The 15,536-nt window shown below is 38.1% G+C and overlaps 1 protein-coding gene across 1 annotated transcript in view; it reads right to left on the minus strand.

Annotated features, from left to right (window-relative positions):
• The window catches only part of SNTG2 (syntrophin gamma 2), a 315,981-nt gene that overhangs the window by 48,811 nt on the left and 251,634 nt on the right, over positions 1-15,536 (minus strand). The window contains exons 14-15 of the mRNA XM_023728305.1: positions 12,948-13,040; positions 4,514-4,624 (exon numbers count right to left, since the gene is read on the minus strand). Coding sequence (XP_023584073.1) covers positions 4,514-4,624; positions 12,948-13,040 — 204 coding nt within the window. The remainder of the gene's footprint in view (positions 1-4,513; positions 4,625-12,947; positions 13,041-15,536) is intronic.

Below are 15,536 nucleotides of genomic sequence, written 5' to 3' on the forward strand. Positions count from 1 at the left end.
CGGCTTCTTGAAAAGTGTTTCTAGAACCACCACCAGCTCGGTCATGTCAATAATGAATGCCGTGGGTACCAGCGCTCTCTCATCCGGCTTCTTGAGAGGTGTTTCTAGCACTACCAGCTCGGTCATGTCAATAATGAATGCTGTGGGTACCAGCGCTCTCTCATCTGGCTTCTTGAAAAGTGTTTCTAGAACCACCACCAGCTCGGTCATGTCAATAATGAATGCCGTGGGTGCCAGCGCTCTCTCATCCGGCTTCTTGAAAAGTGTTTCTAGCACCACCAGCTTGGTCATGTCAATAATGAATGCTGTGGGCACCAGCGCTCTCTCATCCGGCTTCTTGAAAAGTGTTTCTAGAACCACCACCAGCTCGGTCATGTCAATAATGAATGCTGTGGGCACCAGCGCTCTCATCTGGCTTCTTGAAAAGTGTTTCTAGCACCAGCAGCTCGGACATGTCAATAATGAATGCTGTGGGTGCCAGCGCTCTCTCAGAGGAAGCTCAGCAGCCAGCCTCTGGTTTCAGAAACACGCCAAACTACTTTACTCTTTCAAGCCCTCAAACAATTCTAAATACCCCAATTCTATACACCCATGCCCACGTTCAGTCTTCATCTTTCCATGTCGGACATATTTGGCTGCCTCTTTGATGTCAGCAGAATACTTTTCAATGGAGTTTATCCTCAGAGATCATTATAGGGTGAACTATAGATGCTACAGAACCCTGGTGGTGCAGTGGTTAGGAGTTTGGCTGCTAACCAAAAGGTCAGCAGTTTGAATCCACCAGGCACTCCTTGGAAACCCTATGGGGTAGTTCTACTCTCTTAAAGGGTCGCTATGAGTTGGAATCGACTTGATAGCAACAGGTTTGGTTTTGGTTTGGAAGAAGAAAATTAACTCCTATTATCATCAAAACGAAACTAATTACTATATATAAATGCATACATAAGTTTCTGATATTTCATGTGTGCGTCTATGAAACAGTGATTGGTCACTGCAGGCAATGCACAGTTCAATGAAGAATAATTATATATTTGGGAGAAACAATAGCAAGTATAACCTAACCTAACCCGTTGCCACTGAGTCGATTCCGACTCATAGTGACCCTGTAGGACAGAGTAGAACTGCCCCACAGGGTTTCCAAGGAGCGGCTGGTGGATTAGAACTGCCAACCTTTTGGTTACCAGCTGTAGCTCTTAACCACTGTGCCATCAGAGCTCCAATTTTCTTCTTAGAAACTGATAAAAAAAATTTTCAGTATATTGATAATTCCTTCAATATTAATTTGCTCTTTATTAATTTATTACTTCAAAACACATTTATTAAGTGCTCATATTAAGTGTAACTAGTGCTGAAGATAAAAATCTGAAGTAAAGCTGCTCTTTGGAAGCTCAGAGACAGAAACTGAACCATAAAGAAACATGTGAAATACAAAGATGTGTATGTCTGTGTGTGTCTGTGTGTGTGTACACTCAGCAGGGGTGTACAAACTACTGAGAGAATTGGGGAAAGAGACCATATTTCCCTGCAATGGACCCCAAATTTAGTCCTTAGAACCTAACTATGGTTGTTAGTTGCCGTAGAGTTGATTCCAACTCATGGCGACCCTGTGTGTGCAGAGCAAAGCTGCTCCACAGGATTTTCAAGGCTATGACTTCTCAGAAGCAGATCACCAGGCCTGTCTTCCAAGGCGCCTCTGGTTCCAAGGGTCTGAGCTGCCAACCTTTTGGTAGGTAGAATCTAACTACAATTCACATAAATAACACACACTTTTAATTAAGCAGAACAGTATAAAAATAAATCCTGCATATTATCAAGTTTGTTTCCTCTATACTCTTTTTTAGGAGAAAGAAGCACAAAAAAAAAAAAAAAAAAAAAGACCCAAATAATTTATTAAAAAAAAATACTACAACCTCAAATTTCCATCCACTGGAATCACTATACAATCATCCCAAATTCTTGATTTGTATGTCATTTTTTGTAAACAGTGGATAGTAAGAATAAACGTTCCACTCCATGGCCCCAAGGCCTCGAATTCCTCTCTCAGAATCAAAGAGAAACTCAAGCTTTTTCATTATGCACTAATTATTAAGGCAGTGCTGTGGTTAAATATTCCAGAAAGATTTTCAATAAATATTAAAAGAGAAATCATTTCATGGTTATCACACATTTTACTAGAAGATTTAATTAACAAGAATATCATTTTTTCTGAAAATCCTGGATAACTAATATATTAAGGTAATAAAATTTTCCTGATTATTTATAAAAACATGTTGTTCACACCCAGTATTTGTAATGGCCTTGATTTCCAATTCAGAATACAATCCCATGGGCTCTCTCTTTGTTTTAGTCCTGCATTAACTCCAAGAATTTTCATGGGATCTAGATTCCTTGATTGCAATTTTCTAACTTTTTCCATATCCTGTAAACTGTAATAAAACGCAGAACTTGAGCTTATGAAGATAGTTTCTCTGTACTATTTATTTGTGGTTATTTACATGTGTGTTATCTTCTCTATGGAACACTGCTGCACATTATTTTAGTCCTAATTTGAGTTCTCCCTGCCATAGACTTAATTATGTTTAAGTTTTAGGGTGCCCTATATATCTCCTTCAAGGCCTTGGGAGGGGTCTTAGCAATGTATTCACATGGTCCTTATATAACCTGTAATTAGTTAAGACTTTTGTCTCTTTCTCTTCAACTTCCCCCTCCATCTCATGTCCCCTCCTGTGGGGTGGCATTAGAGGAGCCTCAGGCATTTGGGGGAGCTGGTGAAGGGGAAAGAGTTGAGTTGGAGATACGTTTAGTTTCGGTTGGGTGGGCTATATATATGTGTGTGTGTGTATGTGTTTCACACTCATTTCCATGGGTAAGTAGTTTATTGTATTTGCATATTTGAACGTTTTTCTTAAACAGGAGTCCCCAAATTGTTTGTTTCAAGCCCTACAAACCCTGTATCTGTCTCTGTGGACACTACAACTTGTTAGGATTCTCTCTTTTCCACCAACTCAAAATTGAAATGGATATAATCTAAACACAACGCTGGGAAGAAACAGACTGTTTCAACAGATGCACAAAAATGAATGGCATGTACTGCAAAACTGTTTTCGGTTATCCAATGCCTCTACTCCCTTTATGAACACAAATAACCGGAAGTTGATTTTGCATTAAAAATAAAAAAACCCTTTAAATCTAATGAAACAGTTATAGGCTGCCAGAAAGCTACTTTAGATGTCACAGAAGCAACTGGGCTTTCCCAAACCATGTGCCCTGGGGGAAGATAGGTGATCTGCTGGAGGCCAACTGGATACCCTTAAGCATGAAAAAGCTAAAGAGCATACTTGTGAACTGGTTTTGCATAGTGGGTCTCCCAGGCTCTCACACAGAAAGGGACTAAGAGTTATGGAAAGTCTCCCCTGCCATAACCTCCAAAGGTAAAGAGTTAAAAAATAAACCAAGAGAAGAAAGTTCTAATTTTACCCATGATGGACATATTATTGCCAATAAAATATCGGATACAATTATTTCAAGTTTCTCCCCTTCTCTCTCTGCATTAGGATTCCTTTTATACTGGTGAGTAATTTGCCCCGGCCTTTGTTCGGGGAGTCCCGACCGGTAACCGCGGATCTCTATCACAGCCCAGTGGTTCCACCGTTATTGCGAGACCTGCTGTCTCACTGGTTGTTCATTTACACAACACACGAGCTAACAGTCTTGGACGGTGTTTACATTCAGATTTTGATGTTATTAATTCCTTAAATAGAAGAATGTCAAACAATTCTGTACATTTCAACGGTACTTAAAAAGTAGTTATGAAACATTTCATTTCACTCAATAGAGGTTACAAGCTGATGCTAAAAATTCTGACAGAACAACGTCTTGTGTGATATGTTACTCTGATTAGTTTCATCAGAAAAAACAAAAAATGCATGTCAAATGTTTCCAAACAATATTTGTTCATGGTTCTCCCTCTTTTTTTTGGTTTTTAATGTATTTCTCTGAATTCATCTTTTAGCTTGTCTTCAGCTTACACTTACATTTATATATAAAATATGGGAAAAATCAATACCTGTTAATAGTAAAAGGACAGGTCAATGCAATAAATTTGAAAGATATGTCAAAGTTCTTTTCAACTGAAAGAAGTTTGCTCTCAATATTATGGAAAATTGATTATGTACTTAATGCGGTTGATAAAACTCTTCCTTTAAATTTTGACTTCTCATGAATTTTAAAATATTGATTTACTGCTAATAATTACTAAGAAACTTGTGACCTTTAGTAGAATCAAAGAATCTTTTTAACTGATCATAATTTTACAATATAAAAATCTTGAACAGGATACTTAACTATGGGCTCTTTTGACATATTTGCTGTATGATTTTTAAAGACGATTCATACGTTAAGACTTACTTGTTTATTTTAAGTATACGTGAGTGGGACGGAAATTTTTATCAGCTGATCATTTAACTTTTACTTTCTGTGTGATTGGTCAGGCCGGATAAACTGTGTTCCCTACCTTCATCTCAATTTGTTTGGTGTCTAGATTCTGAAATAGCAGCTTTACTCGAGTTTTTCCATCATCTGAAGATCCCTTAAGCTGAGAGAATTTAAATCTCCAGAGCACATTCTGTAAAGGAATGAAATTAATTAGTAATTCAGAAGCAAGAGCTTATTTATTTAACATCTATCCATTCGTTAAATAAGCTGCTTAAATAAATGCAGACGTTTATTTAATTATTTTAGTTACATTTAGCACGCAATGAACTGAGAAAATCCCCATCTCCACAGTCTTTAATCTATGCAAACGGTTGCTTCAAATTCCACCTAGGTTTTTGTTTTAGTTCCCTCCCTCCAGTCAAGACTCAAGTAACTGGTCCCACATATTATCAGCACCCATTGTCTTGTCTTCCCATTCCACTTCTATTCTTATTGACCCTCTCTGGTTATTCCTTGGGTTTTCTTGAACATAGCCTAAAAGTACTGTAAGATTGTTGCTCCTTTTTCTGCCCGGAAAACTTAAAAAAAAAAAATCCATTATGATGTCCAGTCCTTGCAACAGTATATGAGACATGGTCTGGTGGATTGCAGATAAAATGAAAAACTTTTATCCTGACTGACACCAACCCCATGCGTGGCTATGCACAAATCACTTAACCATAGTTTCTCCTGAACCAAGTTGAAAAATGTAGATAATACTACCTTTTAATACTACTGCAAAAATTACTTAATGTTTGCCAAAGTACTTTAGAGATGAAATGTGCTATATAAATTCTTACTCTTTAATAATAATAAAAAAAGGCTGCAGCAAATAAAGACTTAATGGCTGTCTTTTATAAAAGATAGTCTTCAATTATAACAAGATACTTTATTATAATTAATCTTTATCTTCCCAGAAAACAGCCAATATAAAACAGCAGTTATTTTGTAGCAAGCATTTATTTTAAAATAATGAACATATTTTTCTCTGTCACAAAATTGAGTTGAAAAAAAGACAAGCTGGGGCAAAGCGGGGCAGTGCTGGGGGAAGAGGAGTTTCAAAAGCATGTTTATCTCATCGGACACCCTTGACCTGTTTATTCACGACCTAAATACAAACTTCAAGAACCTTGGCAACACTCTTCATCTCTCCTTTATATTGAATCTCGGGGCTGAACAGAGTCTCTGTGTTGATAAAATGTCAAAGCATACGTTCCTTCTAGACTCTGAGATATTGGGAATACCGTAGGTTTGTAGAGAACCATCTCCCCAGGTCTTCTATTTTCACCATAGAAACCTGAGCTATGCCCACTCATGCAGGGTCTGGAATTCTGCTTCCAGGTATCAGGGTCCTTTCAGAATTAGAACTGTTACGTTCTATAGGGTGGCTTTGAGTCTGAATTGACTCGACGGCTAAAGGTCTGGTTCCTATTCAGAATTAGAATATTCAGAAACCACACTTCGATTATTCCTTCCTATGGTAGTAGGCTATAGAAGGGAAGTGTATTTGTACATTCTTGTTATTAGCAGAGGAAGATGGCTTTATGTGAGCCGCTGGGACATGGAAAGAAGCAAAACAAAACAAAAAAACAAAAAAACCCCCCAAAAACTCAACCAACCAACCAAGTGAACAAAAAACTCCACCAAAACAAAACAAAACAAAAATATAACCCACTTTGGAAGATCTATTACTAATGATGGAAACTGACTTTAGAAAAGTTTCCATTATCATAATTCCACACAACCATGCACCCACATTTCCCAAGAGCATCCTTCTACTCTCCAAACATAATTGTCCCTCCTTCCCAGAGTGTCTGCTAAGCACAGCCTCCGAAAGCTACAAAAGAAGGCTGTGATTCCAGCCTCTTAAATTTAGTTAAAAAAGCCCAAATCTCATTTGACTTTAAAATTATCTACTCTATAAGCTTCCTTTTGAGGAACAGGTAAATGTATGTATGTGTCATCAAGAGAAGCTAGAGAAATCCTGGATGTCTGGGTTTTTACCAAATTCTTCACAAAATAAGTAATGCCCAAACTATTTATTTCTCTGTGAGCAATGAGAACACAGTAGTTGGTTCAAATTTGATTATGGAACAGGGAGTGATCAAGGGTGGTCTTCCCTCCTTAAGATAAAATCACAGGAATAACCTAAATAATTAACATTTTACATAGTATAAGGAACAGTTGGTGAAATATTATATCGGAAAGAATTGAAAAATACCTACATAAGAACCTTGTTTACTGTTCAAAGAATTCAAAATGGTCCTCACAAGTAAGTGTTTTAGGTATACTTTTATTATTACCTTTTTGGTAATGATCAGTTTTTTCTCAACCCTGTAGGATTGCGGGGTTCCAGCCTAAAGGAAAGCAAAGTGCCTTGCAGGGCGCAATGGAGGAGGAGGCCTGTCACCAGAACACTCTAATGAGGACCCATATGAATCATCCTAAATATAGAAATATAATTTTGCTGTTATGTGTGGGGAACACCCAGCTGGTAAAAGAAAATCTGGAATACAAGTTAACGTTTAGAGACAAGGCCATCTTTTCACTATATCTCTAAGTAATAAGTAAAGATAGAAAACATTCACTTTGATGCGGGGTCTCAAGCAGCTCTTTCTAAACACACGTAGGTGGAGTCCAGATCCTCAGGATCATGGAGGGTAACAAGCCCAAACACACAAAGGAGAGACTTCTGAGGCTCTTTAAACTTCTCTTCCACTTTCATTATTTTTATGCTGCCTAATTTTTTACACTTCAGTTCTCTGTTCTCCTTCCAGACCTTTGCTTTCAAATTCTCCCTGACATTCTCTCCTGCTTCTGCTTAATTATTGACAGAATTAGGATATCTGTTCTAAACCAGAGTGAGCCAGAAAAAAGATGTAAAGATAATCACCTCAATGCCTAACTTGCCTTAATGCAAGTTTGGAAAAATGGGCTGGTGAAATGCTTCCATTTGGGGAGAGACACATTTCATTTCTAGCCTGAAGTGGGTGAGGGCAGTATGGGGCAGCTGGAATAGCATTCCAGTTTATTCTGTCTTAAATCCTTTAAAATACTCCCATTCTAGAAAAAAAAAATTCCATAATTGTCTTCTCATTTATTTTGTAAGTGCAGAAATAGATTTCCATGGTCCAACATATTTCTTTTCCCATGTCATTTCAGATCTTCTCAGCTTATTTCCTCTTTAACACTGTTGAAAACAGTTGATGGTGAATGGATTAATTCTTGGAGATAATTTCTCATTTTTTTTTCTGGCAAGTAGAGAGACGAGGAAGTAAGAAAACTGACCGCATGTATGCTTCTGATGAAGCTGTTCATGTAGATGGACAGAACTAAAATTTGGGCAGTTATCAAAACCCGGAGTGTCTTCTCTTAAAAGCATTTGGTTAATAAGCACTGTTGCCACATTCTGGGTCCAATCGTGACCCAGAAATAATACACAAATGATCTGCTCTAACAGCATACTGTTGTACAAAAGTGCTAATTATGTTGTGAATATAAGCAGGGTAAATTCCAATCTAAATATTTCTAGGCCAGAGAATCTATTTTTTCATAATGACTTATACAAAGGGCACATGGAGAAAATATCATCGTCGTAATTATTTAGAAACCAGCTATGTTCTAGAAAGAATTAAAAATCTATTCACACCAAACGTAGAAATGTCATCAAATATTGTAAGAATGCAGATAAGTAAATTAAGGCAAAATTATGAATATTTTCTACACTCATAATCCAATGGTATAAGCTTCATAGTTAATCTGGCAATGTGTTTCTTTTAAAAAATTAATTCAAATACTTGTAAATTCAAAAAAAACAAAGACAAAAAACTTTTAAAAAGGAGTACACGAAGCAAACCTCTGGATTAATTTTGTTTTTATTCTATCGTGTTTTGTGTCATTTTCAGTTACTATCTGAATAAAAACTAAATACAGCAATATTTGGTCAGACTTCTTGAAATGGAGAGTAATACAAGAATCATGTGAAATCAACAGTTCATCTTAAAAGAAAATAAGCCTTAGAAGGTTGAGGTCTGTGAATATGAGGTGCAAGTGAGCGAAACAAAAGAAAAGAAAACCCTACCACCTTATTCAGGTCTTTAGAAGAACTTGATTTAAAGGAAGCAGATACACTGACTGGGTCAAAAACTCAACTACAGGAAGTAAGAATGGGCTTTGCCTGAGAAGGTAGAGAAAGGTTGACACTTGGGGACCAGGAAGCTGGGCTCGGAATACACTCCAAGCATGCACACGGCCATACAGTGTGACAAGGGGATGGCCCCCCAAAGGCAGAGCTGCAAGACAAAGCCATCACCATGAGCGTCATGATTCCACCATTTCTCTTTTCTACCACATTCAGGCTAGAGGCTTTTACAGAGGGGAGACCCCAACAGAAAACATTGGCAGGCATTCTAGCACAGTCATTTTGGCTGAATGATATACAGAAGTCCCTGGGTTATGAACATCCAACTTACGTACGGACAACCTACAGTTACGAACCTACTCCCATGAAGCCTATTATATTAAAAATTCAAGGTACATACAATGGTTCGTAATAACAAACGGGTGCTACTTTGTGACTCACATCAAAACATTAATATTATTCTTACTACATGATTATGTTAAAGATGTTTTAGTGTGCCTGGAAGTGTTTCTTTAATGTTTTTTATGCATAGAAAGGTACACTATATGTTACATGCTAAGACAAACATTTGACTAACTGATGTTAGACAGGAATGGTACCTGTTTCAACTTATGTAAAAATTCGACTTAAAGACAGACTTAGGAACAGAACTCGTTCATAATCTTGGGACTGCTTGTACCAATTTATTTAGCAGATGAAGGTGGTTAAAGGTTATACATAAATATATTTTAACAACAAAGGTTTAGTTGATACAGTTCAATTACCAGGAAATTTAAAACACTTTGGCTTCATTCTGAAGGGTCTGCAATCCAATTTTCCATAATGTTAAGGAATATATTGTAACTCTTTAAAATTTTTATTTGATTAATTTGAGAGATAACTAGGTAAATCGTGCTGGATGTAGCAAAAGGAAGTTCATCTCAAAGGCCCTAAGTACAGATATGCTTGTCTGTGTTTAGTGTAAAATACACTAGGGAAATAGGGGGGAGAGACAGTCTAATAAAAAGGAAGGTAATAGCCTAATCAAAGAAAGATTTGATGTAGCAGCCAAGGAAGAAAGGAAAATTAGTAGATAAATAAAAGTAGAAATTTGTTATTGAAGTGAGTACATGGGCATCATAAACTTCTAGTCTCATCTTGGTGCCCCAGAAACCCCCATCCTGGCTACTAAAGTGGAAAAAGATGCCAGTCGGTAGAAATTAAATCCTGGTGTAAAAGCTAAGGGCATGTTTGGTATGCTAGATTTTGGAACGGTTATTTCTTCTTATTTGTTCAGGCTGAGTTGAATCTTCCAAAGGTATCTGTTATGGATTGAATTGTGTCCTCCAAAAATGTGTGTCAACTTGGCTAGGTGATGATTCCCAGTATTGTGTGACTGTCCACCATTCTGTCATCTGATGGGATTTTTTTTGTGTTGTAAATCCTACTTCTAGGAGGTTGATGAATCAGGATTAGAGGCAGTTATGTTAATGAGGCAGGACTCAATCTACAAAGTTAGGTTGTATCTTGAGTCAATCACTTTTGAGATATAAAAGAGAGAAGTGAGCAGAGAGGAGAGGGACCTCATTACCACCAAGCAAGAAAAGCCGGGAGTGGAGTGCATCCTTTGGACCTGGGGTCCCTGCACTGAGAAGCTCCTAGACCAGGGGAAGATTGATGACAAGGATCTTCTCCCAGAGCCAACAGAGAGCAAAAGCCTTCTCCTGGAGCTGGCAGCCTGAATTTGGATTTGTAGCCTACTAGACTGTGAGAGAATAAAGCCATCCACTGTGATATTTCTGTTATAGCAGCACTAGATAACTAAGATAGTATGCTCACAGGATCTTAAAGATTCTGAGTCTGGGGAGGCAGCTTCCTTTCCCTCAAACGCCCAGAGTGTGGGGAGGCTGGAGTGGTCTTCGTGAAGGGAGTGGGGAGAGTGCCAGGTAATCCTCACTGATAGTTATCTGGACCAGAATTCATATTTGTAAATGTTTGCTCCTAATGGCTGTGCCCCTTCTTCTGTCAGCAGGGCTAAGAAGGTGGAAATGGATATGGTAACTCTTTTAGAGCAGAAGATAAAGTTGGAGAGTAGAACTAAGGCTGGGAGTCACAATAGGAAGACAGTTGACATCTGTTGAGCTTACACTGTGCTGTCACCATACTAAACCTTCAACATCAAAAGTAGACTCATTGTTTTGGGAAAAGGGGTATCAGGTGAATAAGCTGCTGACAGAAACATTAGCACAAGGTAAACGGCCATGGATGAGCACAGCTATAACCACATTAGGAACTGTAGGTGTTGGAAATGGTTAGTGGTTTGCTCCTGGGAATGAAGAACTCATGAGGCTCTTTCCAGGTGAATGACTTGCTCCCCCAGCCAACATCGATGACATTGCTACCTTTAGCTAGAGTAAGTGATATGGAGGGTCTCTCAGGCTACAGTTAGGTGGACTACATAGACCGGTACTTAAGGTGGAATTTGGAAAAGAGCAATTTAGATTTCCTGAAACACAAAGTAAGAAATAGAAGCAAACAGTAGTTATAAATCAGGCCTTATATTTACAAATTTTATAGAAAATATTTTTCTTACTTTGGGATAGTTATTTCAAAAGGACACATATAACAAGGTTATCTAGGTCTGTCTAAAGACCAAATGATATTAACAGCAAGTTACACAGCCTGTAACTCACAGGTCATGTTTCGTGGAACTCCAGGTAGATAACGGAAAGGGCACCTGACCTGGAGCCAGGAAGTGGTTGACTCTCTCTGTGGCCTCAGGGCTAAAAGTATTGACCTTGATGTTGGATAGCAGATATGAACTCCCTTTTTAATATATAATATATATGTTTATATTTTATTATAAAATATATTTTATTATTTTGTTGTTGTTAGTTACCATTGAGTTGATTCCAACTCATGGTGCCCCCGCGTGTGCAGAGTAGAACTGCTCCATAGGGTTTTCAAGGCTGTGACCTTTTGGAAGCAGATAGCCAGTCCTGTCTTCTGAGGCACCTCTGGGTGGGTTCGAACCGCCAACCTTTCAGCTAGTAGTCAGGCGCTTAACTGTTTGCGCCACTATAATCCTACTGGAAGAACATTCTAAAAATTTCCCTGGGAGGAAATAAACAAACGATCACAGTAAATTTTACGGCCCAGAAGTTTATAAAGTAAGCAGCCCCTTACTCCAGAGGAGGCATTCTCACCCTCTGCACTATTGACATTTGGGCCCTATCATTCTTTGCTGTGGGGGGCTGTGCTGTGCATTCTAGTTCGTTCACTAGATGCCAGTAACAACCCCAACAGTCACAAACCAAAATGTCTCCAGACACTTCCAAGTGACTCTGGGAGGAAAACCACTGCTCTAGAAGAACAGAAAATAAGTGAGAGTAAACAGTATCACTGCCCAAGTGCCCATCCATCAGCTGCCATGATTAATTCAGAGAAGAGAGTATCCAAAGGTTCTCATATGTAGAGGGTTGGAAATAAACACGTACATGAAAAGGAGTGACAACTTATAGGCGCTCTGATATGAGCCTTCATTTGTTCAGTGCTGACCTTACTGCACAGTGTAAAATAGGCTAATGTTGACACAGTGCACTGAAGTTATGTTGAACCAGTAAATAAGGGTCTTTGAGATTACTATGCATATTACAGTGAGTGTGATAAAGACAGTATTTATCACACCAAGACTTTTCCGTTGCATTCATTCTCAGGTAGTAGAGCGAGTAAATACTTTAAGATGGTATATGACATAATATTAGCTTTATGTTTGCAAAACATTTTCTTAACATCTGTGTAGTTAGGTGCAAAGTCAGGTCTTTTAGAGATGCTAGCGGAAATGGGTCTAATATCCCATCTGGAACATTAGTAGCTTTATGTCAAGTAAAACTGAAATCAATCTCAGCTTTACATTAGTGGAATCAGTGAAGCCAATAAACTTCACCAGTGCAGTTATTATTCGATTGTTAGAAAAACGCTCAGGTTTTAAGTCAAACAGTAGTTACCGTTTCCTTTCTAAGTGTTTCCTTTACGGTCACGGATCCTTTCCTTGAGCAGGGATGAGAAAAATCATACTATGTTGTGCTCTCCTCGTATTACTGCACATGGATATAAATGCTTTTCACCCAATACTATTTACTGCCTTGTTCTCACTGCCTAGGGTCTAGGGCTTATGAAAATCGTGGGGCACTGAACTAAAACAAAGTCTACGAAAGCACAAATTGCACTTATTACACAATAAACCAGAGACGGTGGTTACTGTTAGACATTTACGAGTGTTAAATTCTATGAGATGTAATTTAAAATGCACTACCAAATGGGGGTGCCATGGATTTATGGCTTGGCTTCTTACCTTTGTTTTACTGTCAAAACAGGTGAATCCCAAAGAGAAATCCACAGTGAAACACAGCATTTCTCCTTGCCAGCTGCACATATATGTTTTGGACTAGAAAAAAGGAGTAATGTTTGAGAAAACATTCTTTAATAATGTTACTCAGTGCTAATTAGGCAGTTGCAATATTCCCTTCCTCTCATGCCAAAAAATATTTTCTAAAAAATTCCTATCACGCAAATTACATGCATGAAACAGGAGGATCCAAGCCATATGAAACATCTGTCAATATTTTGCACACAGGTAGTTCTTTCTTGGGTTTTGCCTGTGGGCAAATATTTCCTCATTTGTTAAACAATTTTTATAGGCATCCCTCTAACTGAAACAAATGAACACAGTGGGTAGCCTAACAAGTCTTTATTCTCCAAGGCATTTTTGAAACATATTGTAGACGTCTTAATTTTCTATTTGCTAACTCGTTAAGAAAACAATCTATTGAGCAATATGCACATTTTACTTTTGCTCATAAAACTCATCTCTAGACAAGATGCCAGTGCCTGTGTGGAGGGCAAATGACAGACACGTTCCAAAATAATCTAGATACGGCTCCTTCTTGGGAACCATTCTAAAGATCAGTACAATTTAAAACAGCACCAAAAATGACAAACAGCAGCAAGGGTAAACACCAAGAACACAAACAAAAACGAAAAACAACTCACAAAGTGAGGAAAATGCTGCAGTAATGACTTCACGCTAGTATTCCACCTGGTTATGATGGTTTGGCTTGGCTGAGAGGTCAGTCTCTGCTGACATTGCTACCTTTCCCTGAGGAAAACCAACGTACACAGGATAGCTACTCTGTATAGTTTCAAAGTGGTAAGAGGCCGCGAGTACCTGTCCTTACGCTTCCAGTCATCTTGGCTAAAAACACTGAAAAGCAGGAATTTTTGCTTTAAGATTTTCACACTACTCTGAACAGAAGGTAGAGATAAGAACACGTGAACTAAAATTATTTTAAAAAATCCTCTATTATTAATCTACAGGTAAAAATTTTTCCTTCAGAAGGGAATCTGCAAACATCAGTTTGAATAGGGAAAAGAAAATAATATGTTTTGGACACTTCCTATGAGTCAGAATCGACTCAGTGGCACACCACCACCACCGCAGCATTATGTGCCAGGTGATTAATGTATGGCATCTCTGAATCCGCACACTGATCTCACTTTACAGATGAGGAAGTGATGGCTGAGACATACACAGTGACTTGTTCACACATCTGACAAATGGCAATGGCAGGAGGTCAGCCCAAGACTTTCTCATTCAACGGCATACGCCCTCTGCCTGCACACTGCATCTACGTGCTCAGCACAGCATTACACGTGGTTGAAGTGTCTCAATGACGCCTGCTAAATGATCGCCGATTCTCCAATATTTTCATCATTTATCTCTTGTTCTGCCACAATCCTCCTTATCTATTAAATGAGTAAATATCTTGAATATTCTTTTAGATTTGTCAACAATTCCTGCTGCGGTCGTTATCAACATATTAGGCCAGCTTCTGCAATGCTAACCTCTCAAAACGAGAAGGAAAGAAGCGTGCTGGCCCAAGAGGTAGAAGGAATCTACTTTCCTCAGTCTTAAACTCCTCCTCCTTTGCTCTCCCTGCACATCACCGATATTCTCAATCCCTTAGAGATCTCACACATTGTAGGGTCATCCAAAGTGATCCCAGTCAATATCATGCAAATAGCAGGTGCTCACTAAATACGCTCTAAACTATCGGTGGTTTAGGGATGATGGTGGGGAAAACGGATCTCAATTGATAGTTGAAAAAACCATAGTACTAACTAGTTGCTCATTTTTGAGATTTTTTTTTTCTCAACAGAGCCCAGAGTAAGAAAACTATTGCGATTAGCACAATTGGTGAAAAATTCTTAGTTAAAATTTATCTTTCAATGCTATTTGAAAGTCCACAAGAAGTAAGGTTTGCACACCTTAAGTCTGGAAACGACGTAATTTCTAGGAATGTAAATCTAGTGATTATAAAATATGAAATGCAAGTGTTCTGATGCTAATTGCTGTATTTTACATAAACTAAAAAAGCAGCCTCATAAGATGTATAGAAATTGTAAACATCAACTGATGCCCCTGGATGGTAGTTCACATATATTATTATTCAGTACTTATATCTTATCTTTGGTCTTATATTTGGGGAACAAAAAAAGTTTATGCAGAAAGGCTGCATATTGCATACTGGGCATTTGCATGATCTTTAAAGGGACTGAGGATAGAGGGAAAAGAGGAGAAAAGGTCTCAGTTTAAGGTATCTCTGGCTATATAAAATCCTGTTTTCAGAGTTGAATCAGTCAGTAGCTTTCCAGACATACAGGGCATCTAATTATTTGTACTTTTAGAATCTGGGAAAAAATATCTAAAAAAAACTCAGCTTCCCCTTTAGAGCTGCACTTACTGTCACAAAGCAATCATATCACAGTACTTTATAAACACTGTGACTTCTATTTAGTGAACACATAAAATGAAGTAACTGTTTTCAAACTCCTCTCATACTTACTTAATCCTTTCTTCCCCTTGATATCTTATAAAAAACTC

This window comes from Trichechus manatus, unplaced genomic scaffold (genome assembly GCF_000243295.1).
Source record: "Trichechus manatus latirostris isolate Lorelei unplaced genomic scaffold, TriManLat1.0 scaffold00023, whole genome shotgun sequence".
Classification (NCBI taxonomy): Eukaryota; Metazoa; Chordata; class Mammalia; order Sirenia; family Trichechidae; genus Trichechus; species Trichechus manatus.